A 26,100-nucleotide genomic window follows, 5' to 3' on the forward strand; every position below is an offset into this window, starting at 1 on the left:
CCTTCAGGTATACTGGGCCGAGGCCGTTTAGGGCTTTAAAGGTCAACATCAGCACTTTGAATTGTGCTCGGAAACGTACTGGGAGCCAATGTAGTCTTTCAAGACCGGTGTTATGTGGTCTCGGCGGCCGCCCCCAGTCACCAGTCTAGCTGCCGCATTCTGGATTAGCTGTAGTTTCCGAGTCACCTTCAAAGGTAGCCCCATGTAGAGCGCATTGCAGTAGTCCAAGCAGGAGATAACTAGAGCATGCACCACTCTGGCGAGACAGTCCGCGGGCAGGTAGGGTCTCAGCCTGCGTACCAGGTGGAGTTGGTAGACAGCTGCCCTGGATACAGAATTGACCTGCGCCTCCATGGACAGCTGTGAGTCCAAAATGACTCCCAGGTTACGCTCCTGGTCCTTCAGGGGCACAGTTACCCCATTCAGGACCAGGGAGTCCTCCACACCAGCCCGCCCCCTGTCCCCCAAAAAACAGTACTTCTGTCTTGTCAGGATTCAACTTCAATCCATTAGCCGCCATCCATCCTCCAACCGCCTCCAGGCACTCACACAGGACCTTCACCGCCTTCACTGGTTCTGATTTGAAAGAGAGGTAGAGCTGGGTATCATCTGCATATTGATGGACACCCAGTCCAAACCCCCTGATGATCTCTCCCAGCAGCTTCATATAGATGTTAAAAAGCATGGGGGAGAGGACGGAACCCTGAGGCACCCCACAAGTGAGGGCCCAAGGGTCTGAACACTCATCCCCCACCACCACTTTCTGAACACGGCCCAGGAGGAAGGAGCGAAACCACTGTATAACAGTGCCCCCAGCTCCCAACCCCTCTAGACGGTCCAGAAGGATGTTATGGTCGATTGTATCAAAGGCCGCTGAGAGATCCAGCAGAACTAGGAAACAACTCTCACCTTTGTCCCTAGCTCGCCGGAGATCATCAACCAGTGCGACCAAGGCAGTTTCAGTCCCATGATGAGGCCTGAACCCTGATTGGAAGGGATCCAAATGGTCCGCATCCTCCAGGCGTGCCTGGAGTTGTTCAGCAACCACACGCTCAATCACCTTGCCCAAGAATGGAAGATTTGAGACTGGGCGATAGTTGGCCATACTGGCTGGGTCTAAAGATGTTTTTTTAAGAATCGGTTTAATGACCGCCTCTTTCAGCGGATCTGGGAATGTTCCCTCACAGAGGGAAGCATTCACCATCCCGCAGAGCCCATCACCCAGCCCTTCCCGACTTGCTTTTATTAGCCAGGATGGGCAAGGATCAAGGAGACAGGTGGTTGGTTTCACGCGTCCAAGCAGCCTGTCCACATCCTCGGGGGTAACGGATTGAAATTGATTCCATGCAACTTGACCAGACAGGGCTCTAGCACTCTCCCGTCCCAGCCCTGCTCCCACGGTGGTGTCTAGCTCCTTCCAAATATGAGTGATTTTATCTGCAAAAAAACTTTGCAAAATCATTGCAGGAGATCTTGGGGTCTTTACAAGGCCCCGGTGGTAAAGGTGGTTCTGTTAAATTGCGGACCACCTGAAAGAGTCTCCTGCTACTATTTTCTGCAGATGCAATAGAGGCGGTGAAGAAAGTCTTCTTCGCCGTCGCTATCGCCACTTGGTAGGCTCGACGTTGAGCTCTAACCTGTGTCCGGTCAGATTCGGAGTGAGTTTTCTGCCACCGACGCTCTAGCCGTCTCAGCGATTGTTTCATCGCCCTCAGCTCCGAAGAAAACCACGGGGCTATCCGGGCTCCATGCAATCGGAGAGGGCGCTTCGGAGCCAGACAGTCAATAGCCCTGGTTAACTCCGCATTCCAGCGGGCCACCAGGGAATCAGCTGAAAGGCCATCAACATGGGATAAAGCATCCCCTACCACTCTCTGGAAACCATTTGGATCCATTAAGTGGCAGGGGCGGACCATCCGAATTGGTCCCACCTCCCTGCAGAGGGGAAGGGTCGCGCAGAAGTCCAGTTGCACCAGGAAGTGATCTGAACATGACACTTCTTTGGTTTCACTCTTACTTAGTGTCAGATCACCCACGTCACTAGAGGTGAATACCAGGTCTAAGGCATGTCAACGACTATGAGTTGGGCCCAACTTATTCAGGGACAGCCACATGGAGGCCATGCTTTCCACGAAGTCCCGAGCGGCCCCTTGTAAGGTCGTGTCGGCGTGGATGTTAAAATCCCCTAGGACAACCAAACTAGGTGTCTCCAGGAGAACATCCGCCACGACCTGAAGCAGCTCGGACAAGGAATCCTTGGTGCAGCGGAGAGGTCGGTACACCAAAAGGAATCCTGTACTGCCCCTATTGCCCAACTTCCAGAACATGCACTCAGAAAACTGGGTCTTCCCAGTAGGACGCCTGATGCAAACTAATGACTTCCTAAAAATCACTGCAACCCCCCCTCCCCGCCCACATGACCTGGGTTGCTGTGCATAAGAGAAACCTGGTGGGCAAGCGGCAGCAAGGACAGGCCAATCTGCTTCCTCCAACCAGGTCTCTGTCACACATGCCAGGTCAAATCCTCCATCCACAATCAGGTCATGGATGGCAGTGGTTTTATTCATCATTGACCTGGCATTACACAGCAACACCTTTAGGTCATGTGGGTTTCCCCTGTTGATTCCAGTATCCATCCGGTCAAGGCCAGACCCGGAGGCAGGGATAGTCTTCAAACAACGACTAAACCTGCCTCCTCGGTAATGACCATGGTCTGGTCTTAGCGTAACTCCGCCTCCTGCCCATGATCACCGAGATCGGATGTCCCAGTGCTTCCCCCCCTGTGGAACTTGTCCCAGCCATCGTGTTGGCTGGGGCCCCACTCCCAGGCAGCCCTGATCCCGCCCCTTAAAAACAAAACACAAACTATAAAGAATCAATAAAACAACAGAAAACAAAAACAGGACAATTATACTAAAATTAATCCCCAACCAAATATCCATCCCACCCACCCACCCCCAACAAAGGAAAAAAGGAAAAAAAGAAATACAAATTTAAATTGCCACCGACTGCTTGAGGACATTTTAAAACACATTAACCACTTGGAACAGGGAAGCAATTGCAGAACACTTCCCAGCTTCCCCAAAAGCTTGTTCCAAATAAGGGCCTGGGCCATGCCCCCTGGGCCAGTTGGAAAAGGCCTTGGAAGGGAGCAGGCCCTGCAGTCCTCCCCACAGCCAAGGGTCCGAGGCCTCCCCGCAGCAGGAGCCCCTTTATAGCTGGGAGAGAGGGCCTGGGCCAGTTGGAGAAGACCCTGGAAGGGAGCAGGCCCTGCAGTCCTCACCCAGCCGATGGTCCGAGGCCTCCCCGCAGCAGGAGTCCCTTTATAGCTGGGAGAAAGGGCCTGGGCCACGCCCCCTGGGCCAGTTGGAAAAGGCCCTGGAAGGGAGCAGGCCCTGCAGTCCTCACCCAGCCGATGGTCCGAGGCCTCCCCGCAGCAGGAGTCCCTTTATAGCTGGGAGAAAGGGCCTGGGCCACGCCCCCTGGGCCAGTTGGAAAAGGCCCTGGAAGGGAGCAGGCCCTGCAGTCCTCACCCAGCCGATGGTCCGAGGCTTCCCTGCAGCAGGAGTCCCTTTATAGCTGGGAGAGAGGGCCTGGGCCACGCCCCCTGGGCCAGTTGGAAAAGGCCTTGGAAGGGAGCAGGCCCTGCAGTCCTCACCCAGCCGATGGTCCGAGGCTTCCCTGCAACAGGAGTCCCTTTATAGCTGGGAGAGAGGGCCTGGGCCACGTCCCCTGGGCCAGTTGGAAAAGGCCTTGGAAGGGAGCAGGCCCTGCAGTCCTCACCCAGCCGATGGTCCGAGGCTTCCCCGCAGCAGGAGTCCCTTTATACCCTGCCCATCTGGCTGGGTTTCCCCAGCCACTCTGGGCGGCTTATCATGAAGGCACCACCATCTCCAGCAAACTTCATTCCAAGAAAACCAAACCATGAATATGTACCTACACCCCTAAAATCTCTACTTCAAAATTGTAGTGTGTGCAACAATATTTTCCTTTGGAAAAGGATTGATCTTAGAGCAAAGCCTCTTCAGATGACCTGAAGGGTGAAGTGGCCTGTGTGGAAGAGGGTGCTGTCTCAGATATGCCATGTAAAGTTTTAAAAGCAAAAGTTTTATGTTGTGAACTACCCTGTGATGTACAGATGGAGGGTGGTATACAAATTTAATTAAAAAACCCTCAAATAACTACCAGCATTTTGAACACCTTATCATGCTCTGGAGAGAAAGATGAGTTAACAATAGTTACTTATTAAATAGTGATTTAAGCCAAACACTTACATTTAGGGGAGCTGTTCCCAGAACCTGTATTATAATTTTCTTTCTGCAAAGCAAAAGAATCCCCACTCCCAGAGCAACTCTGTGAAGTAGAAATGGCAGAAGAGACAGTGGCACAAAGGTAGTAAATATCATTTTAAAATACTATGCACAAAAGTAATTTATTTTAAAGAAAAACAAACCATTCCCTATTGACATGTGGTAGAATAGAAGTGTAGAGATGTTTGTTCATCAAAACAATTGAATGCTTCAATGGGGACTACTTGTGGCCCGCCAGATATTGCTGTACCCCAACTCCCATCAGCCCCAGCCAGCATGGTCCATGGTCAGGCATGATGGGAGCTGTAGCCCAGCATCTAGAGAGGCAGATTCCCTACCCCGGGTTTCATGCAACCAACAAGTAAAGAACAGACCCCCTTAAATATATAGTATAATACAATTCATGTTATGAGGCTCTATATCCTGAGAAGTGGGCTGGAACAGACCTACAACAGACCTGTTAAGGCAGGTCTGGGTCACTTTCTGCATATTGCAGATGGGAGGCTGAGAGAATTGAACCGAAGCCTTAAGGCTTCCTCTTGAGTTGACGGAACTTGATGACAGAAGCAACAATTGGAAGATTAGAAATAAATACACTGCACAAAATGTGTTAGGTATTCTGGGGTGTACCTAAGCCCAGGCCCATCATCGGATTCATTTGTTTGTTTCACCTTGTAAACTTTATAGCGAGTTCTGTGTTTAAATTTGTATATCGTTTGCTTGTTTGCCTAACATTGGTTTCCCTGTTTAGCAATAACCATTGGTTACAAGACGACAAATAATAATGACTAAGGTTTGGGAGCAATAGCCCACCACTTTCCCTCAAAAGATTAGAATTTGTGGAGATGGTCCAAGACATTTTGGTGCCTAAAACAGACAGTTATACGGTTGTTGGCATCCATCTGTCTCAGGAGACAATGGAGGAGTGTGCCTTTGGGGCAGTGGTTGCAGCACATGCTGTGGCTGCAGAGACTGACAGAGGAGAGACAAGTTTTGTTGCAGCTGGGGCAGATGAAGGCGTCTGGTTGTGCTGCTGCAGATGCACCATGGCGTTACTTCTCTCTGTACTCCTCCCAGCCATCATTCCTCCTCTGGACACTGCTATGGATGCACAACCTGTCTCTGTCTCCAGCCACTGTGGTTGTCTGCAAGGGATTCCCAAACGGTGGGGATGACGTTGCCAACCTTCACGTGTGAAATAACTGGCAACTTTGCTTGCATTGACTAGTACCCCAAAATCTGCTGCATGTGGTGAGTCTCCACACCCTGCTTAAGTAGGGACATTTCTGAGACTTGAGTGAACACTCTCTCCCCCCCCCCCCGCATAAAAACAACAAATCAGTCACAGAATCCACCTACATACCGGTTGCAGGGAGCCAGGTTGTCCAAACGTAGGTTCTTCTTCAGAAAGGATTTGCCCTCTGGCTTTTACTCGAGCCCGCCCAGTCATCACTGCAGATTTAAGCTGCTGAAATAAAGAAAATGATACAGAGAAATCCAGACATTTGAAATGAATGCTATCCAACCAGGTCAAGTTTGAGCAATATAGGTACTACTGTAGAATGCACAAGAAAGAGGGGACTGTGAATCCTTCAACAGCTGGAACGTGTCTGGGAGGAGAGTGACCAAGATGATAAACGGTCTGGAAACCAAGCCTTATGAGGAATGGTTGAGGGAATCTGGTATGCTTAGCATGGTAAAAAGTAGACTGAGAGGAGATAGAATAGCCATCTTAAAATATCTCAAGGGCTGTCACATTGAGGATGCAGCAAGCTTGTTTTCTCCTGCTCTGGAGGCTAGGACCCAAACCAATGGATTCAAGTTACAAGACAGGAGAATCTAACTAAACATCAGGAAGAACCTTCTGACAGTAAGAGCTATTTGGCAGTGAAACGGACTCCCTCAGAAAGTGGTGTACTTTCCTTTACTGAAGGTCTTTATGCAGAGGTTGGATGGCTACCTGTCATGTATGATCTAGTTGAGATTTCTGCATTGCCGGGAATTGGACTAGATGGCCCCCGGGATTCCTTCCAACTCTACAGTTCTATGATTCTAATTGACTTCCCCTGTATGAAACTACCCGTGCACTGAAGTCATTTTAAGAGGTTTCGCCCATATTCCCCAACTCTCAGAGGTGCTGTGAGTGGGTGGTTATATGGGACAGGGCTATTTCTTTATTTATTGCATTTATACCCCATATTTTTTTCCAAAGAGATCAAGGTAAAGTACAGTGGTACCTTGGTTTTCAAACATAATCCTTTCCAGAAGACCGACTTCCGAAACATTAAAAAACCGAAGCATGCATTTCCGGAAGCATTTATGTCCTGAAAACTCAATACACAAGCCGCGTGGCACGTTCGGCTTCCAAAAGGCGTTTGAAAACTGAAGCAGTTACTTCCGGGTTTTCAGTGTTCGAAAGCTGAAACCTTCACCTTTTGAGACGTTCGAAAACCAAGGTACCACTGTACATGGTTCTCCCTTTCCTTGTTTAATCCTCACAACAACCCTGTGAGGTAGGTTCCACTGAGAGGCAACAACTGGCCTAAGGTGAGTTTCACGGCTATGGGGATTTTAATCCTGGTCTCACAGGTTCTAGTCTGACACTCTAACCACTTATTCTCACTGGCTTTTGGTAATGGCATGATTTTAGAACCCCCTCCTAAGACCACAAAAATCCACTCCTAGTTCCTCCCCACAAAGCTTCTTTGTTTCAGCATCTTAATTTAGTTGTTGGTATTTGTAGTAGTAGTAGTAGTAATAATAATAATAATAATAATTTATTATTATTATTTATACACTGCCCATCTGGCTGGGTTTCCCCAGCCACTCTCAGAGGCTCACAACACATCTAAAAACATCAATGCTGAAAAACTTCCCTATTTCTGCACAGGAATTTTGTGGTGTGTACAGCAGCCCTTAAACCACGGTTCTGAGAGTTTGCAGATGTTCCTTATTTGAAAGACTGACCTCCTCCCTACTGTGGATTCAGACAAATTCAAATAATTTAACCTGTGCTTGCTGTTTTGGAGTGGCATTTTCCTATTGTTGCAAATTCTCATTTGGCAATTCTAAGTAATTTTAAGAAAATGTGGAGGAGGCGCCAGCATGGGATTTGCTGGGAGCAGTAGTGTACTTGTAAATTTTTAAAAGCTGGAGCTCATCAAAACAGCTCCCCTAGATGAATACAAAAAAGCAGGCAGCAGGGCTTTCTCCATTATTATTATTGTTGTTGTTGTTGCTGTTGTATGTGTGTAAAAAACAGCAAAGAACAGCTGCACAAATACAGTATAAATATCCTGTCTTAAAATCAGTGGGACTGCAATTCACTGTGTTTTCATGACAGTAATAATGAATGAATTCATATTTGCTCTCCTTGATTTATGCGAACATATCACAAACATAAAAGCCTTGTTATCACCTCATTCACTTGCCAGAGCAAGGGAGATGTGTCAGTACCCCTGGGGCTCCAGGAGATGGCATAATCTCTCCTGGGTTCCCAGTCCACTGTACCACCATGCATCATATGAGTGGATTGCTTCTAGACACAGATTGTGCATGGATAAATATTATATTTGTAATGCATTTATAACAATTATGACTTGTTAATTATTGCACACTTGTTGGAAAAGTAGCATTATTTATACCCTTATATGTAGGGATGCGGGTGGCGCTGTAGGTTAAACCACAGAGCCTAGGACTTGCTGATCAGAAGGTTGGCAGTTCGAATCCCCGCGACAGGGTAAGCTCCCGTTGCTCGGTCCCTGCTCCTGCCAACCTAGCAATTCAAAAGCACGTCAAAGTGCAAGTAGATAAATAGGTACTGCTATGGCGGGAAGGTAAATTGGCATTTCCGTGCGCTGCTCTGGTTCGCCAGAAGCGGCTTTAGTCATGCTGGCCACATGACCCGGAAGCTGTACGCCAACTCCCTCGGCCAAGAAAGCAAGATGAGCGCCGCAACCCCAGAGTCGGCCACGACTGGACCTAATGGTCAGGGGTCCCTTTACCTTTACCTATACTGAATTGTACTACAGTTTCAAGCACTTTTTCTTTGAGTCCCCCCCCCCATTTTGTTCACTTTATCTGCACAATGAAAAAAAAAATCAAGTTTTTTTTTAAAAAAACAAACAAACCAAAACATTGGGAGAGGAGAAATGTAGCAGGAGGTTTCTAGACAGCTGGAATATGTATAATGCAAGTGTACAAGGGAAGTGAAGAGAAATGATGGAGGAATAGGCATGAGCAATGATGGATTAGAAATAAAAGACACAGGGACAGAGGAAGGGGGCTGCGGTAGGGGCAGGCCGCCCCGGGTGTCACCACTGAGGGGCGCGCAGCGCGCCCGAGCCACAGGTCTCTCCATACATATGCTACATTACTGTTTTTGTTAAATAAATTGTTTAAATTGTTATTAAGGAAATGATTATTTTTCTCCTTCCAATAAAGCACAGCAGAAAAGTTGTCCAAATATAGAGTTAACTTATTAAACCTCACAATAATTTCATAATTATCTGTCTATGTATTTCTAATACTATAACCAAATCAGTAATTTCTGATATAACGGTAAAAACTACTCTGAAAATTTATTCTTCCAATAGTGAAACCTTCATCTGGTTGTAAATATTAAGATTATACCAGCAGGAATGTCTTTCCGTAAAAAAATTGATTTACTGACTAGTGATTTAAATAGATTTGATTTAAATGAAATCCACCCTGGAGCACACTCGTCCCCATTTGTGGGCAGATTTTACACTAGAGAAGAATGTCCTAAAAGAGCCAGAGAAGTATACTATATTATACAATTTAAAAATAGATAAAATATACAAAGTATAGTAGCAGTCAAATTGTCAGTGTTTCATCCAGCTCATTTGATGACCTTAGGCCAGTCAGTCTCTCATTCCAAACTGAAAGGGGTTGTTGCAATGTTTAAAATTGGTCTGGATGATTGGTAAGAACCAAGGGTAATGTCGGGATCTGCTTGGAGTCAGTAAAGGCAGGAGAAAAAGGCAGTAATACCTGGAGCAGTATCTTTATGAAATTGCAGCCATGGATTGGGACAGGGAATGGATGTTGGGGAGACAGAAATGTGAAATCCCTCTCCCCATCCACCCCAATGGTTGGGCATGTAAAGAGGTTATAAAAGCTAAAGGGACCCCTGACCATTAGGTCCAGTAGTGACTGACTCTGGGGTTGCGGCGCTCATCTTGCTTTATTGGCTGAGGGAGCCGGCGTACAGCTTCCGGGTCATGTGGCCAGCATGACTAAGCCGCTTCTGGTGAACCAGAGCAGCGCATGGAAACGCCGTTTACCTTCCTGCTGGAGCGGTACCTATTTATCTACTTGCACTTTGAGGTGCTTTCGAACTGCTAGGTTGGCAGGAGCAGGGACCAAGCAACGGGAGCTCACCCCATTGCAGGGATTCGAACCGCCGACCTTCTGATCGGCAAGTCCTAGGCTCTGTGGTTTAACCCACAGCGCCACCCACGTCCTCTAAAGAGGTTATAGCCCTTCCTTAAAATTTACTACATTCTTATACCGCCCTTCATCCAGGACCGTGTAAAATACAGATAGGTAGCCGTGTTGGTCTGCCATAGTCAAAATAAAAAAATTCCTTCCAGTAGCACCTTAAAGACCAACTAAGTTAGTTCTTGGTATGAGCTTTCGTGTGCATGCACACTTCTTCAGATACACACTTCATGCACACTTCTTCAGATATCTGAAGAAGTGTGCATGCACACGAAAGCTCATACCAAGAACTAACTTAGTTGGTCTTTAAGGTGCTACTGGAAGGAATTTTTTTATTTCGTGTAAAATACAGCATTAAAGATAACGAAAGTAGCTAAAAAAACACTGAATGCAACATCAGCAACAAAACTAAAAGACAAAAATAAAAATTACAAAGTAGACTGAGGGATTGCACAGATCAAAATGTCTGGATATTGTGGTGGGTTGTTGTTTTTTTTAAAAAACCCATAATTTAGCTGCTTGAAAACAAAGATTATGGCGGGGGGGGAGGGGAAAAAGCCAAGATTTGGGGAAACCGAGCCTTGGAGCCAGCGGGAGTCTGAATTAGGGTTGGGGGGAAAATCCGACGCAACGGTTTAGGAGACGCGGGTTCAAATCGCCCCTTTGGCAGCCGCACCCAACGCTCCTTAAATGAACGGCTTTTTTCCAAAAAAACCCCCACCACCCTAATATAAAATACGTGAGGGTATATTCTTATTCTTATAATTTGCTTAAAGCAGTACTGACCCCGGGGGGGGGGATGGCACTTGGCAGCGGGAGCTCCCCCCCCCGCCTCCCTTCCCGCCTCGCACTGAAAGCGGAGCTGCTTCGCCCCGCAACTCCCGCTCCCCTCCCTGCACTCGTGCCTCGGCGCGAAGCCTCGCGGCCGCCAACGACCCGCCAATGCCGAGCCCTCAACCGCTGCCAGAGAGGCTCTGCTGCCGGCGTCCTCCCGCACGCGCCGCCGTTGACGCCCTTGGCGCGCCGCTCCTCTTCCTCGCCCGCCGTTGCAGTTCGTCGTTTCTGCCGGCAGGGGGCGGTGCGGGGAGGGGACGGAAGCGAGCGTGCACCGTATATTCCGAATAATTTAATTTTCCGTGGCTGGAAATTGTGGGTAGGATATGCAGGGGGTGGGGTGGGGTAGGAGATTTATTTTATTTTATTTTATTTTGTTTTGTTTTGCAATCCGATGGTTTCCTAGGGGTTTTAAAAAGGTAATTTGCAATGAGCACAAGCGCGCGCAAAAATCCCGTTGTGTTTTTCCTCCTCTGCCCGAGGCCGTCGCTGGGAGTAACGCGCGCAAATCCCCGACGGTTTGCAAATAAGTTTTTGCTCTGCTCCAGTTCATCTGCGTCTGTTCATCCAGTTCCTAAACCGTGTCACGCTTATCATAATCTTTTATTCTCTTGTTAATTATGCTGTTTTAAATGTGCATTTTATATTTGACTTCACTTAGCAATGTTTTCTTTTGAAATGTTTTAAGATTTTTTTTGTTAACTTTATGTATTCCGTAGTTAACCTCCTTTGTGATGTTTTATTTTGAAATCTTTATGATAATATTTTAGTTTTAATTACATTGCTTTGACTGTTTATACAGTGGATGCTCTGGTTGTGAACGTGATCCGTGCGGGACGCACGTTCGCAACTTGCAGCGCCGCATCTGCGCCCACGCAGGTCATGATTAGGCGCTTATGCGCAAAGCGCAATTTAGCACCTCTGTGCATGCGCAAGCGCTGAAACCTGGAAGTAACCCATTCCGGTACTTCTGGGTTTGGCGCAGTGTGCAACCTGAAAACACGCAACCTGAAGCATCTGTAACATAGCTGTCAACGTTTGCCTTTTTTAAAGGGAGATTCCCTTATTCCAAATAGGATTCCTCGCAAGAAAAGGGAAAAGTTGACAGCTAAGGTCTGTAACCCAAGGTATGACTGTATTTGACTTTCTTCGGATGGTTTTATTTAGATTTTATTGATTTAGCATGCTGTAAACCACTTTGAGATTTTTCTTAAAAATATAAAGTGGTATAGAAGTTAAATAAATAAAACAAAAATAAAATCTGGGTTTTGTGTGTGCAGGCTCCCCCCCATAAAATGTATATAAGACTTGATTTTTTTTTAAAGCACTTTAAAAGCCCTTGAAGCATTTTGCAAAAATAAAAAAAAGATAAAATAATCCCCGGGGGGGGGGGGGGACGACAATTAAAACCAAGCATTTGGAAAATTCAAAAAAATAATTAAAACCCATGATAAACTTAAAACACATGTCCGTATTGCATGCGTCTGGTTAGGCTTGCCTAAGCAAGAGTGTTTTTAAGCAGCCACTGGAAAACGCATCAGTAAAATAAACAGGAACAGTTGTGATAACAATTTATTCAGATCCTTTGCAGGGCAGGATTTAGGTTTGATAAGGCCCCAACCTACTGAAGGTAATGGGGCCCTTTATATGTCCAGCTGTCCTGTGCCAACAACAAATGGCCACTGTTTTTTGTGTTGAACATATGCTATATCGGGGGGGGGGGCACCCTAAGGCCTGGGGACCAGATGCGGCCCAATCGTCTTCTATATCCGGCCCGTGGACGGTCCAGGAATCAGCATGTTTTTACATGAGTAGAATGTGTCCTTTTATTTAAAATGCATCTCTGCGTTATTTGTGGGGCCTGCCTGGTATTTTTGCATGAGTATTTATTTTATTTTTATTTTATTTTATTTCTGTACCGCTTTATATTTTTAAGAAAAATCTCAAAGCGGTTTACAGCATACTAAATCAATAAAACCTAAATAAAACCATCTGAAGAAAGTAGAATGTGTGCTTTTATTTAAAATGCATCTCTGGGCTATTTGTGGGGCATAGGAATATGTTCATTCCCCCCCCCCCCAAAAAAGTTGGCCCACCACATGGTCTGAGGGACAGTGGACTGGCCCACGGCTGAAAAAAGGTTGCTGACCCCACTTTTGCCTTGAACACCTTTAAGGCCGAGGGAACATGCAAAGCTCCATCCGAAAAGAAAAATCGGAGGAGCGCATATGACAGAGTTTTGGCCTTGTTAAGGAGGTGTTGAATTTGTGCTTTCCACCCCAAATTGTACTGAAAAAAAACTCCTAGGTATTGAAATTTTAGGACTTGCTCTATTTTTGCTCCACCAAGCTTCCATTCGTATAATCTCCGACTTCTGGCGAAAATCAGAATCTTAGATTTAGCATGGTTGATGGTTAATTGGTTGAGTTGACAATACGTGGCAAAGATCTTCAGAGCTCTGGTTAGGCCAACACGTGTATAAGATAGAATTACCGCGTCGTCCGCATATAAAAGGAGTGGACAGCGGTAATCCGCTAGTCTAGGCGCATGTGTACTTGGAGATGAGTTGACTAGGGGTGCTCGCATGTCGCTGATGAATAGATTGAATAGGCAGGGAGCCAATATACATCCTTGGCGCACTCCCTTGTTTATTGGTATCGAATTTGTGAGGTCGCCCGCAGGAGTAAGTCTCACTCTGGCAAGGGTACCTTCATGGAGCTGACTTATAAGCCATAAGAGTCTTCTATCAATGCCCTGTTTCGCAAGTTTCTCCCAAAGAATATTTCTAGGAACGCTGTCAAAGGCTGCCATCTGGGCCGTGATGACAGACCTTGCTCCTCTTGAGACTCTGCAAAACCAATTCCTACGTCGGCTCCTAATGCTCCCCCCGTGCGTAAGCAACGCAGCCATGCGACTAGAATTGAAGATCGCATCCTTAGAAACTTGCCTGTGGAAGCAAGTCTTCAATTATTGGTTATCATTGTGGCATAGATTACCAGACCATTACCTTGTCCAATGCTTATGGCGAGATGAATTCTCCAGCCTTTGGACTAGTAGAATTCATGCCAAACTCCTGAGCTATGGAATCTCTCCCTTAGATTCCCTAAAACTAGATCAAATCACTGCTCAAAGACTGATCCGCCAAAGACTGGATGACATCGATTTACAGCGAAATTATATGCTGGGGGGAGGTGTTTGTTCGCCCCAGAACATTGGTATCACTTTAACTTACCACGTTCCATCATACCTCTCCTCCCTTTCGACTGTTGCCCATAGGCTGGCCTTCACCAAAGCGAGGTTTAACGTTTTTCCCTCCAATGTCTTGAGACATAGATTCTCAAAGGGCCAAGCCTCCGCCATGTGCGAATGTGATAAGGAGACGCCGGAGTCGCTTCAGCACATTATGTTCACTTGCCCCTTATTCAAGGTGCCACGGGCAAATTTGTTGGGATCAATCATACAGAAACTAGAGGGTACCCCACCAAAATTCCACCTTGCCCAAATCTTGCAGGATAAGGATACCCATACGACCCTGAAAGTGGCTAGGTTCCTGGTCGCTGTCCTTACCCAAAAGCGTTGCCAAGGAGCACCACAAGCTAATTAAGGCGTAGTATGCCATTCCATCTTATAGTATTTTAGCGGCTGTTTTTTCCCCACGTGCACAAGCTGTTATTTGTGTCTTGTTTTTATCTGTATGGGCCTATGGCCGTAATAAATTATTATTATTATTTATGTTGCTGACCCCTGTGCTATATAGTAATTTATGTACCTAATAGGTATCTAAAGCCATTTGCACATAACAAAATATGTTTTTTTTATCAAAGTAATTGTTGAACTTATCCTATATTTTGGAAATATACATCCATTTTCTTTTCCCTTTAATTTTTTTGGGGGCCCCCAAGAGAGTGGGGCCCCAAGCTATAGCTTGTTTAGCTTATACGTAAATCCGGCACTGATCCTTTGCAGAGGCCAGTTGGAGCAGGCTGAGAGCTGGTTGATTCCTCCTCTCGGGTCATTTTATTGATGCACAATGCTGAGCAGCCTTGTTTTCAGTGCAAATCTTCACTCACCCACTTCTTCCCTGGTGGGGGTGTGTGTACATTTTGTGGTTCGCCTTGGGTGCCAGAATGTCTTGGGCCGACCCTTGGGCTAACCACAAGCTGTAACTGCACTGTCTCCTATGGTTTGCAGCTTGCGGTTTAGATATCACCCCATATAGGCAGATAGACAGACAGACAGATGATACGTGATTCATTAAAACAGTGGCACTGTGCAGTTGAGATTCACTTTCCACATTCAGCTGAAACACAAAGCATCCACTCTTCTGCTGCATTTGTATTTTCCTATCGCATCTGTTATAATGTAGTGGATTTATCTGACTATTCTTGATCACTCCAGCAGGCAGCAGATGGGCACAACAGATTGCGTGGGTGTGATTTGTGAGGATTACAGAGGAACAAATGAACTGAAATACCGTCAGGCCTGATTCTGGAATATTGGCTAGCACCCAAGAACATCCCTCTGAAAGCGACACGTGGAGAATAATCTTCCCAAGGTGAAGATAACGTGGCACATCGCGCCAGCAGTCAGAGGGCACAATGCTCAGCCTGATTGTTGTTGTTTAGTCATTTAGTCATGTCCAACTCTTCGTGACCCCATGGACCAGAGCACGCCAGGCACTTCTGTCTTCCACTGCCTCCCGCAGTTTGGTCAAACTCATGCTGGTAGCTTTGAGAATACTATCCAACCATCTCGTCCTCTGTCGTCCCCTTCTCCTTGTGCCCTCCATCTTTCCCAACATCAGGGTCTTTTCCAGGGAGTCTTCTCTTCTCATGAGGTGGCCAAAGTATTGGAGCCTCAGCTTCAGGATCTGTCCTTCCAGTGAGCACTCAGGGCTGATTTCCTTCAGAATGGAGAGGTTTGATCTTCTTGCAGTCCATGGGACTCTCAAGAGTCTCCTCCAGCACCATAATTCAAAAGCATCAAGTCTTCGGCAATCAGCCTTCTTTATGGTCCAGCTCTCACTTCCATACATCATTACTGGGAAAACCATAGCTTTTACTATACGGACCGTACTATCGCTTTACTGCGCCTGGGTGCTGATAATATTCAGGAGGTACTTGGTTCACAGGAAATTGTGCCTTTTTTGTTGTTTTTTTAAAAATATTTTTTATTCAGTTTTCAAACATAAAAGAAAAAATATACCAAACATATACAAACCCTTCACCAAACAAGTAACAAACAAAAAAGACATACACTTACACCAACATACAATACAAGAAAGAAAAAAAACATAACTATTTATAACACTTCTTTATATGACTAATTGGACTTCCTCACATCTCCCTTCCCTGCGTTCTCTGTGATAGAACTAGTAACAGCAATTTATTACCTTATTTCAATTCTTGTTTTGTACCTCTCACATATTATGTCTCTAAACTTCAAATAGCTTTTGTCAATTACTTATAATTTAAATTTAAACATAATATTACTTTAAGTTTCAACCTTTTCTTACACATCACTTAGTTTCCTGTATCTTTCAACTAAATTGCTGGAGCCATATTTTTCCAATCGTGCCGTTTCTTAACATTCATACAGTTTATATTGTTTTTGTAAATAGTCCTTAAACTTTTTCCAATCCTCTTCCATTGTTTCTTCTCCCAAATCACGGATTCTGCCAGTCATTTCAGCCAACTCCATATAGTCCATCAGTTGCGTCTGCCATTCTTCCAGTGTGGGCAAATCTTGTGTCTTCCAATATTTTGCGATGAGTATTCTTGCTGCTGTAGTTGCATACATAAAAAAAGTTCTGTCCTTCTTTAACACTTTCTGGCCAACAATGCCCAAGAGGAAGGCCTCTGGTTTCTTAGTGAAGGTATATTTAAATACCTTTTTTAACTCGTTATAGATCATTTCCCAGAAGGCCTTCACTCTTGGACAAGTCCACCAGAGGTGAAAGAATGTCCCTTCAGCCTCCTTACATTTCCAACATTTATTATCAGACAGGTGATATATTTTTGCGAGCTTGACTGGGGTCATGTACCACCTATATATCATTTTCATAATATTTTCCTTCAAGGCATTACATGCCGTGAACTTCATACCGGTGGTCCATAACCTTTCCCAGTCCTCAAACATGATGTTGTACCCAATATCCTGAGCCCATTTTATCATGGCTGATTTAACTGTCTCATCCTGAGTGTTCCATTTAAGCAGCAAATTATACATTCTTGAAAGTACCTTAGTCTTTGGTTCTAACAATTCTGTTTCTAATTTCGATTTTTCCACCTGGAATCCTATCTTTTTGTCCAAATTAAAAACCTCTTTAATTTGAGCGTAATGTAACCAATCTCGCACCTTATCCTTTAGTTTCTCCAAGCTCTGCAACCTCCAAGTGTCTCCGGTTTTTTCTATTATTTCCCAATATTTCGGCCAAACGGCCTCCATATTGAGTCTTTTCCGGGCCTTAGCCTCCATTGGTGATAACCATCTTGGGGTCTTATTTTCTAATAAGTCTTTGTACTTTGTCCAGACAATAAATATTGCTTTCCTGACAATATGGTTCTTGAACACTTTATGAACCTTTACCTTGTCGTACCACAAATATGCATGCCATCCAAAAGCATTATTGAACCCTTCCAGATCTAGGACATCAGTGTTCTCTAAGAGTAACCAATCCTTCATCCAGCAGAAAGCTGCAGCTTCATAATATAACCTTAAGTCCGGCAGGGCAATTCCCCCTCTTTCCTTTGCATCAGTTAGAATTTTGGAACTTGTGCCTTTTTTGTTGGGGGTCTCTGGCAGGTGGAATGCATTGGAGCATGAGGTAGCAGATAAGATAGGACTTGAATCGTAGAGATCAAGGTTCAAATCCCCACCTAACTATGAAACTCATTTTCGGCCAGATACTTTCACCACCAAAGATACTTAGACCTTCCAGGTCTCCTCTGGCTGAGGGACTCAAGGCTGTCAGCAATGCTCAGATTGAAGGCCAAACTGTTTACCTAGCACATGGGTAGGCAAACTAGGGGCCGGATCCGGCCCAATAGCCTTCTAAATCTGGCCCATGGACAGTCCAGGAATCAGCGTGTTTTAACATGAGTAGAGTGTGTCCTTTTATTTAAAATGCATCTCTGGGTTATTTGTGGGGCATAGGAATTCATTCATATATATTTTTTCAAAATATAGGTCTGAGGGACAGTGGACCGGCCCCCTGCTGAAAAAGTTCGCTGACCCCTGATCTAGCATCAGGGTTTGCTCCAGAGGGTGGCAAGTTTGGGCATTTGCCAGGGCCCCCAAATCGGCAGAGGGCCCGCCAACCTAACTCACTTTGCACAGAATATCCAATGAGACTGGATGCAGCTTCACATTTAAAGCAGTATCATACCACTGTCAAGGCTTCCCCCCAGTTATGGGAACTGTAGTGTGCTAAGGGTGCAGAGAGTTGTTAGGAGACCCCTATTCTCCTCACAGAGTTACAGAGTGGTTTAACAATGAGTCCCTCTTCCCAGGGAACTCTGGGAATCGTAGTAGTTCTGTGAGGAGAAGGGGGGGGTCTCCTAACAACTCTCAGCAGCCTTAGCAAACTACAGTTCCCAGGATTATTTTGCAAGTTTCATTTGCAATATCCACGCTACATAATTGGCATTAAAGCGCCAGCCCAAGAAATAAAAGGGGGAAATAAAACAAAAGGAAAAAGAGACAGAACATGCAGAAAAACAATGATTCTATGGCACCCCTTCCACGACTGAAAACTTGGATGTTAGCATCCAAAATGCATATGTTAAAAGTGCATGAATTGCAAGAGCTGTAGAACTCTGATGTCATACACGCTATGGCAGTTAGTTGAAGAGTCTTAACTGTTGTGCTGCTGTCTGCCTCAGGGAGGCTTAACAATTTAATCTGTGTAAGATGTATTAACAATTTAAGAAAACACCCACCGGCATTGTATATTTAATCTGCAACTGCAAGTACAGTACACTAAGTAAAAGTAATTTGTTCTTTAAACTTTAAACACAGAGTTTTTATAGGAGGGAACTAATTAACGGGTCCTGCAACCCAGGGCTCTCTTCCTCAAAGCTCTGCAAATGGGAACTAGAGTCTTAATTCCCACCAAAAAAAACAAAGCTGGAAAGTGAAAGTTTGATGTAGAGATCCTAGAAATTAAAAGAAAGACGACGAAAGAGGAAGAATAGAGCAATTTTAAAATACAATATTAAAACTAATTACAGTTGGTAGAATAGGGTGGGTCTTAAAATATCTGAGGTGTCAAATAATAATAATAATTTTATTATTTATACTCTGTCAGGATAAAGAGGTAGATCTTCAGCATATGCCAGAAACTATGTACAGTGGTGCCCCGCAAGACGAATGCCTCGCAAGACGGAAAACTCGCTAGACGAAAGGGTTTTCCGTTTTGGAGGTGCTTCACAAAACGAATCTCCTATGGGCTTGCTTCGCAAGACGAAAATGTCTTGCGAGTTCCTGCGGGTTTTTTCCCCTTCCCCCCCTTTTTCTAGGCCGCTTATCAGCTGAACCGATAAGCCGCTAATCCGTCAATGGGCTTGCTTCGCAAGACGAAAAAACCGCTAGACGAAGAGAATCACAGAACGGATTCTTTTCATCTTGCGAGGCACCACTGTAATGAAGGTAACAGACACATCTCTGTGGGAAGGGAATTCCACAATTTAGGACTTGCCACAGAGAGTGCCTGCCTACACTTTTAAAGACACCTGCTAAAAATGTGCTTTTATTGCAGCAAGCTTTCCCAGACATGGAATTGACTTGTACCGATTTCATCTCTACTTTATTTATAGGGGCAAGTTTGCTGAGTGGGATTGCGGCTTGAAGTCTACCGATATCCGTGGTCCAAAGCTGGCTGAAGTCTATAGTGACGGACCTAATGGAAACTGTCAGGGGTTGGCGGGTGAAAGCTGGTGGAGCTTGCATTTGAAAGTGGGCAGATGTCTCAAGGCTGGTGTTTGTGGATGTCAGCTGGTTGAAACTCACCTTCGGAGGCCAGTCAACAGAAGCCGGTGGATATTTGTGGACTGAAGCAGGACCCAAACGTAAACGAATGGAGAGTAAATTGTGACCGATTGTATCTGCCGGTGTTCATCGTGGATGCTGGCTGGCGTACGCTTGTGTGTGGGAATGGGAGGTCTCAAAAACGGTCAGGGTGAAATGGTACATGTATGTGAGCGAATAAGGTGGGATGTGTGGAAATGTTCATGATTAGATGGAAGCTGGAAGGCTGAAAGTTAGCATATAAAGTCCCTAGGCAGAAGTCGGTGGAAGTGCCTGGATGATGCTGCCATATGGTAGCTGTCCCATTTGTGGTCCCATGGATGTCTGACGCCAGTGAGGTTTCCTCAAGGCCACCCATGAAAGCAGTGAAGAGAACTGCAGGGCTTAAGCAAGCCAGCTTATATTTCATTTGAAGAAACGCCTTTCTAAACACATCCACCTGCAGTAGCTATTCTATCTTTTTATTCAAAGTCACATAATGGGCTATCACACACCTGACTTGGTATCGTTACACAGGAAAGGTGTGCTGGGTGAGAAATAAATAAGAAATAAGCAAACCCCTGTGGAGGTGCCTCCAAAATCGTCAAGCCACGGGAGGTTGTGGTGATGCTATTGGCTGTGGACTGCCTGTGATGTCACAAAAGAACATGGTGGCTGAGGGAGAAATGACAGTTATCAGAAGAGGGAAGAGGTTCAGGTGAAGGAGGCTCTGGAGAAGTTGGGTCAGGGCCAGCTGGAGGCAGAGAAGGGAAATCTGGTTTAGCTTCATCCTGTCTATTGGAGTTGCCTGTTGTCCTGTGCCTCACCTACGTAGCTGTCAAAAAAGTCACAACTGATTTTTGTCACAGAGAATCCAGCAGCCCACCATAAACTTTTAAGGATCCTCAGTGTTTGAAAAACTTCCTTTTAGCTGAAACACCACCGTTAGGTCTAGTAAGGTACTTCAGGATGCGGATTTTTAAGAGGAAAGAACCCCAGTCAAATGTAGGGGTTCAGAGTGTGAGCTATGATGAACCACAAAGACACGGAATTGAATCTCACTGCTGCCCTCAATAAAAAATCCCAAAGAGGGGAAAATGTGTGTGTTTCTCTCCCCCCCCCCATCCTTCCTTCCTTCTTCCCTGCCCCACATGTTTACAAGGTAGTCTTCCTGAGCCCTTTTTGTCTGAGATCATTTCAGCTAGCAATGCTGAGGATTAAGACTGGGCCCTTATGCACAAAATGTAGGATGCTGCCTTATACCCAATCAGCCCCTTGGTTCATCAACATGGTGCCCATCCCATAACCACTTTCTGCACCTCACTGGTTGTGATCAGTGGATATCAGGTTTATATACAAGAACCAAGTTGATCCCGGAAGCCTGAAGTCTACCCATAATTGTTAGAATGGATGCATTTCTTGCAGTCAAGGAAGGGGACCGGTGATTCTACAGCTGCAGCTCACAGGGTGTATTTGAAAGATAATTATAAACACATTCAAATTGTTGGCATCAAACACTTAATCAGATGGAAATCTGATATCTCTTTGGCAGTTGAGACAACTCTCTTAGCAAGAGATACTTTGGAGAACACAGCTAGAGGAATCGATACAGGTAAATCAGCACGAATGCAGTTAGCCTGTGGGTTTAATTTTCTATAGCATTCTTTACAAAACACTTCCAGTGGAATATTGGTTATTCAGCTGAATGATGCACTAGAAAAGCTTAACCGTCTATTTATGAAGTGTCCATTATTATTATTATTATTATTATTATTATTATTATTATTATTATTATTATTATTATTAATTTAATTTTTATACTGCCCTATACTCATTAGCATGAGATATAAGATATTTGCTTTCTCCTGTTGACTTCTAGAGTGACCAATTATGCAGTGCTAAAAGGCGCATTTTGAAATATATTTGCAGAAAGGACAAACATTACACAGAAAACTCAACTCTCTTCCACCCCTCCACTGTTCTGGCGGGTGTGTGTGTGTTTGCCAACCCCACAAGAGTCAATGGAGTGGGGGGGCATGGGGCACTAGTGCAATTATTTCAATCCGAGACAGAAATTAGAAATAAAATATATTGCAGTGTAAGAAAAAGATACAAGGGCAAGTTGCTGGTGTTGCATTCAGAGTTTTCTTGCCTCAAAAAAACTGCTTGTGTGCTAGAAATTTGATAATCCATAATCATTTCTAGAACCCATGCTATTTTTCAGGCAGTTGAAAAAGAGACAAAAATTGAATACGGTTACTAACCTAGAGATTGAAGGGAGAAATATCCAGAAACCCGAGGAAATTAGAAAGTGTTTCCAGAGATACTTCAAAAAACTTTATACGCAAGGGCCGCAGGAAGAGACTGAGATAGACCAATTTCTAAAAATTAATGGACTACCAAAATTATCCCAGGAAAAGAGAACAATCCTGAATTATAAAATAACACAACAAGAAATTGAGGGTGCCATTCAGAATATGCAACTAGGCAAATCTCCAGGACCAGATGGACTTACCTCCAAGTATTATAAGATATTGAAAGAATTTTTGACACAACCACTATTGGAGGTCTGCAAACAGATTATGGAGGGGAAGAAGGCACCAGAATCGTGGAAAGAAGCCTTCATCACATTGATACCCAAATTGGAATCTGAAAAGACTCAACTTAAGAATTACCGTCCCATCTCACTCCTAAATGTGGATTACAAAATTTTTGCAGATATTTTGGCAAGTAGACTTAAAAAAGTGCTAAATGAAGTAATTCATAAAGACCAGGCAGGCTTTCTCCCAGGTAGACATTTGTTTGATAACACTAGGAATATTATTGACATTTTGGAACTTTTGCAAACTAATATCAATACAAAAGCAGTGTTAATTTTTATTGATGCGGAGAAGGCCTTTGACAACATTTCTTGGAAGTTTATGAAGAAAAATTTGGAAGGGATGGGAGTGGGACGGGGGTTTGAAAATGGAATAGAGGCAATTTACTCAGAGCAAAAAGCTAAATTGATAGTTAACAATGTGGTGACGGAAGAGTTTAAAATTGAAAAAGGAACACGACAAGGTTGCCCCCTATCCCCTCTGTTATTTATTTCAGTCCTGGAGGTGCTTTTGAACATGATTAGGGAGGACCGGTTGGTGCAAGGAATACAGGTCGGAGTGAAACAGTATAAACTTAAAGCTTTTGCAGATGATTTGGTAATAACATTACAGGAGCCAGAATCTAGTACGAAAAGAGTTTTAGAACTGATTTATGCGTTTGGTCGGGTGGCGGGATTTAAGCTGAATAAGCAAAAAACCAAGGTTTTGGGGAAAAATTGACATCTTTAGAAGCAGAAAGGTTTCAGAAAGAGACAGAGTTAAATGTGGTTAAAAAAGTGAAATACCTAGGGGTTAATTTGACTGCTAAAAATTTGAACTTATTTAAAGACAATTATGAAAAATGTTGGTTAGAAATCAAAAAGGATCTAGAAACTTGGTCAAGATTGAAACTTTCCTTGTTGGGTCGAATTGCAGCTATAAAGATGAATGTATTGCCAAAGATGTTGTTTCTGTTTCAAACCCTACAGATTGTGGACAGAGTGGAATGTTTTGGAAAGTGGCAGAAAGATATCTCTAAGTTTGTCTGGCAGGGCAAAAAGCCCAGAATAAAATTTAAAATTCTAACTGATGCAAAGGAAAGAGGTTATATTATGAAGCTGCAGCTTTCTGCTGGATGAAGGATTGGCTACTCTTAGAGAACACTGATGTCCTAGATCTGGAAGGGTTCAATAATGCTTTTGGATGGCACGCATATTTGTGGTACGACAAGGTAAAGGTTCACAAATTGTTCAAAAACCATATTGTCAGAAAAGCAATATTTATTGTCTGGACAAAATATAAAGACTTATTAGAAAACAAGACCCCGAGATGGTTATCACCAATGGAGGCTAAGGCCCGAAAAAGACTCAATATGGAGGCCAGCTGGCCGAAATATTGGGAAATAATAGAAAAAAATGGAGACAATTGGAGGTTGCAGAGCTTAGAAAAATTAAAGAATAAGGTGCGAGATTGGTTACATTACGCTCAAATTCAAGAGGTTTTTAAATTGGATAAAAAAATAGGATTCCAGGTGGAAAAATCGAAACTAGAGACAGAATTGCTTGAACCAAAGACTAAGGTACTTTCGAGAATGTATAACTTGCTGCTTAAATGGAACACTCAGGATGAGACAGTTAAATCAGCCATGATAAAATGGGCTCAGGATATTGGGTATAACATCATGTTTGAGGACTGGGAAAGGTTATGGACGACCGGAATGAAATTCACGGCATGTAATGCCCTGAAGGAAAATATTATGAAAATGATATATAGGTGGTACATGACCCCAGTCAAGCTGTCAAAAATATATCACCTGTCTGATAACAAATGTTGGAAATGTAAGGAGGCTGAAGGGACATTCTTTCACCTCTGGTGGACATGTCCAAGAGTGAAGGCCTTCTGGGAAATGATCTATAACGAGTTAAAAAAGGTATTTAAATATACCTTTGTTAAGAAACCAGAGGCCTTCCTCTTGGGCATTGTCGGCCAGAAAGTGTTAAAGAAGGATAGAACCTTTTTCATGTATGCGACTATAGCAGCAAGAATACTCATCGCAAAATATTGGAAGACACAAGATTTGCCCACACTGGAAGAGTGGCAGACGCAATTGATGGACTATATGGAACTGGCTGAAATGACTGGCAGAATCCGAGATTTGGGAGAAGAAATAATGGAAGAGGACTGGAAAAAATTCAAGGACTATTTACAAAAACAATATAAGTTGTATGAATGTTAAGAATTTGCACGATTCGGAAACTTTAGCTCCAGCAATTGGATTTGGTGAAATAGAAAATTAAGTTATAAGTAAGAAAAGGTCGAAATTTAAAGTAATACTATGTTTAATTTAAGGTATAAGTAATTGACAAAAATTACTTTAAATTCAGAAGTATAACATTTGAAAAGTACAAAATAAGGTACAAAACAAGGTAATAATTTGCTGATATTTTTATTATAAAGAATGCAGGGTAAGGGAGATGTGAGGAAGTTCAGTTAGTTATACAAAAAATGTTTTGAATGGTTGGGTTTTTTCTTCTTTTTTTCCCTTCTTTTATTTTTTTATTTTCACTTCTTTTTTTCTGTGTATATTTCTAACTTTGTATTTGAAAATTTAATAAAATATTTTAAAAAAAAATAGAACCCATGCTATTTTTCAAAAAATAATACCTATATCATGATGCCACATAATCTTGTAATCCTAATCTTATTCTATAATATTAATATTTTGCCAGCAAAGAAAGGTAATCCAGTCAGCATGGTTTCAGACATCCATTTTTTTAAAAAAATAATTGTTTAATTCTTAGCTAAGGAAAATCCTTATTTGAAGGGAACAGCTCACATCAGGAAACCTATTACACATGGGTTAACGCCAAAGTCTAGGGGTTGCGTTGTACAGGAGTGTCTTACAGGGAAATTCTCAGGCAGAGCCTAATTGTCACGGTCCAGTCTACGGGCGATCAAAGTCCCGGCTGAGGACGTCGGGACCAGGGGCAAGATGGTGGGGTGGGAGCAGGAACGAGAGTCAGGAAGCAGGGAATCACAGGTCCGAGGGTCGAGAAGCAAGGAGTCAAGAAGCTGAGGTCTGAGGGTCAGGAAGCAAGAAGCCAAACGCAGCAAGGCAGAAAACGTGTTGCTGTGGCAAAGAGCTGAAAGGAAATGCTGACCTTATATCCCTTCCTGGCTCTTGCCACCACGTGCAGTAAGCTACTATAATAATATAATAATAATTATTATTATTTATACCCCGCCCATCTGGCTGAGTTTCCCCAGCCACTCTGGGCGGCTCCCAATCAGTGTTAAAAACAGTACAGTGTTACATATTAAAAACTTCCCTGAACAGGGCTGCCTTAAGATGTCTTCTGAATGTCAGGTAATTATTTATCTCTTTGACATCTGATGGGAGGGTGTTCCACAGGGCGGGCGCCACTACCGAGAAGGCCCTCTGTCAGGTTCCCTGTAGCCTCACTTCTCGCAATGAGGGAACCGCCAGAAGGCCCTCGGCGCTGGATCTCAGTGTCCGGGCTGAACGATGGGGGTGGAGACGCTTCTTCAGGTATACAGGACCGAGGCCGTTTAGGGCTTTAAAGGTCAGCACCAACACTTTGAATCGTGGTCGGAAACGTACTGGGAGCCAATGTAGATCTCTCAGAACTGGTGTTATGTGGTCCCAGCAGCCACTCCCAGTCACCAGTCTAGCTGCCGCATTCTGGATTAATTGCAGTTTCCGGGTCACCTTCAAAGGTAGCCCCACGTAGAGCGCATTGCAGTAGTCCAAGCGTGAGATAACTAGAGCATGCACCACTCTGGCGAGACAGTTCGCGGGCAGGTAGGGTCTTAGCCTGCGTACCAGGTGGAGCTGGTAGACAGCTGCCCTGGACACAGAGTTAACCTGCGCCTCCATGGACAGCTGT

The 26,100-nt window shown here is 44.2% G+C and overlaps 1 protein-coding gene and 1 long non-coding RNA gene across 9 annotated transcripts in view; one reads left to right on the forward strand and one right to left on the reverse strand.

Annotated features, from left to right (window-relative positions):
- The window catches only part of PIWIL4 (piwi like RNA-mediated gene silencing 4), a 47,941-nt gene extending 29,676 nt beyond the window's left edge, over positions 1-18,265 (reverse strand). The window contains exons 1-3 of one of the 8 annotated variants that reach the window (XM_081197639.1): positions 18,245-18,265; positions 5,674-5,778; positions 4,275-4,353 (exon numbers count right to left, since the gene is read on the reverse strand). In XM_081197639.1, coding sequence (XP_081053765.1) covers positions 4,275-4,353; positions 5,674-5,760 — 166 coding nt within the window. In that variant the 5' untranslated portion in view covers positions 5,761-5,778; positions 18,245-18,265. Of the gene's footprint in view, positions 1-4,274; positions 4,354-5,673; positions 5,779-7,728; positions 7,846-10,559; positions 10,631-10,678; positions 10,793-18,244 lie in introns of those variants that run through there. The other 7 variants (XM_081197635.1, XM_081197637.1, XM_081197636.1 and 4 more) reach the window with 7 other exon arrangements.
- Positions 14,627-20,517, forward strand: LOC308588988. Its single transcript, XR_014008999.1, has 2 exons — positions 14,627-15,162; positions 19,424-20,517. It is a non-coding gene; the product is annotated as an uncharacterized lncRNA (long non-coding RNA).
- The last annotated feature ends 5,583 nt before the right edge of the window (positions 20,518-26,100 follow it).

The sequence above is a fragment of the Podarcis bocagei genome, assembly GCF_964188305.1.
Source record: "Podarcis bocagei genome assembly, chromosome: 6".
NCBI classification, from domain to species: Eukaryota; Metazoa; Chordata; class Lepidosauria; order Squamata; family Lacertidae; genus Podarcis; species Podarcis bocagei.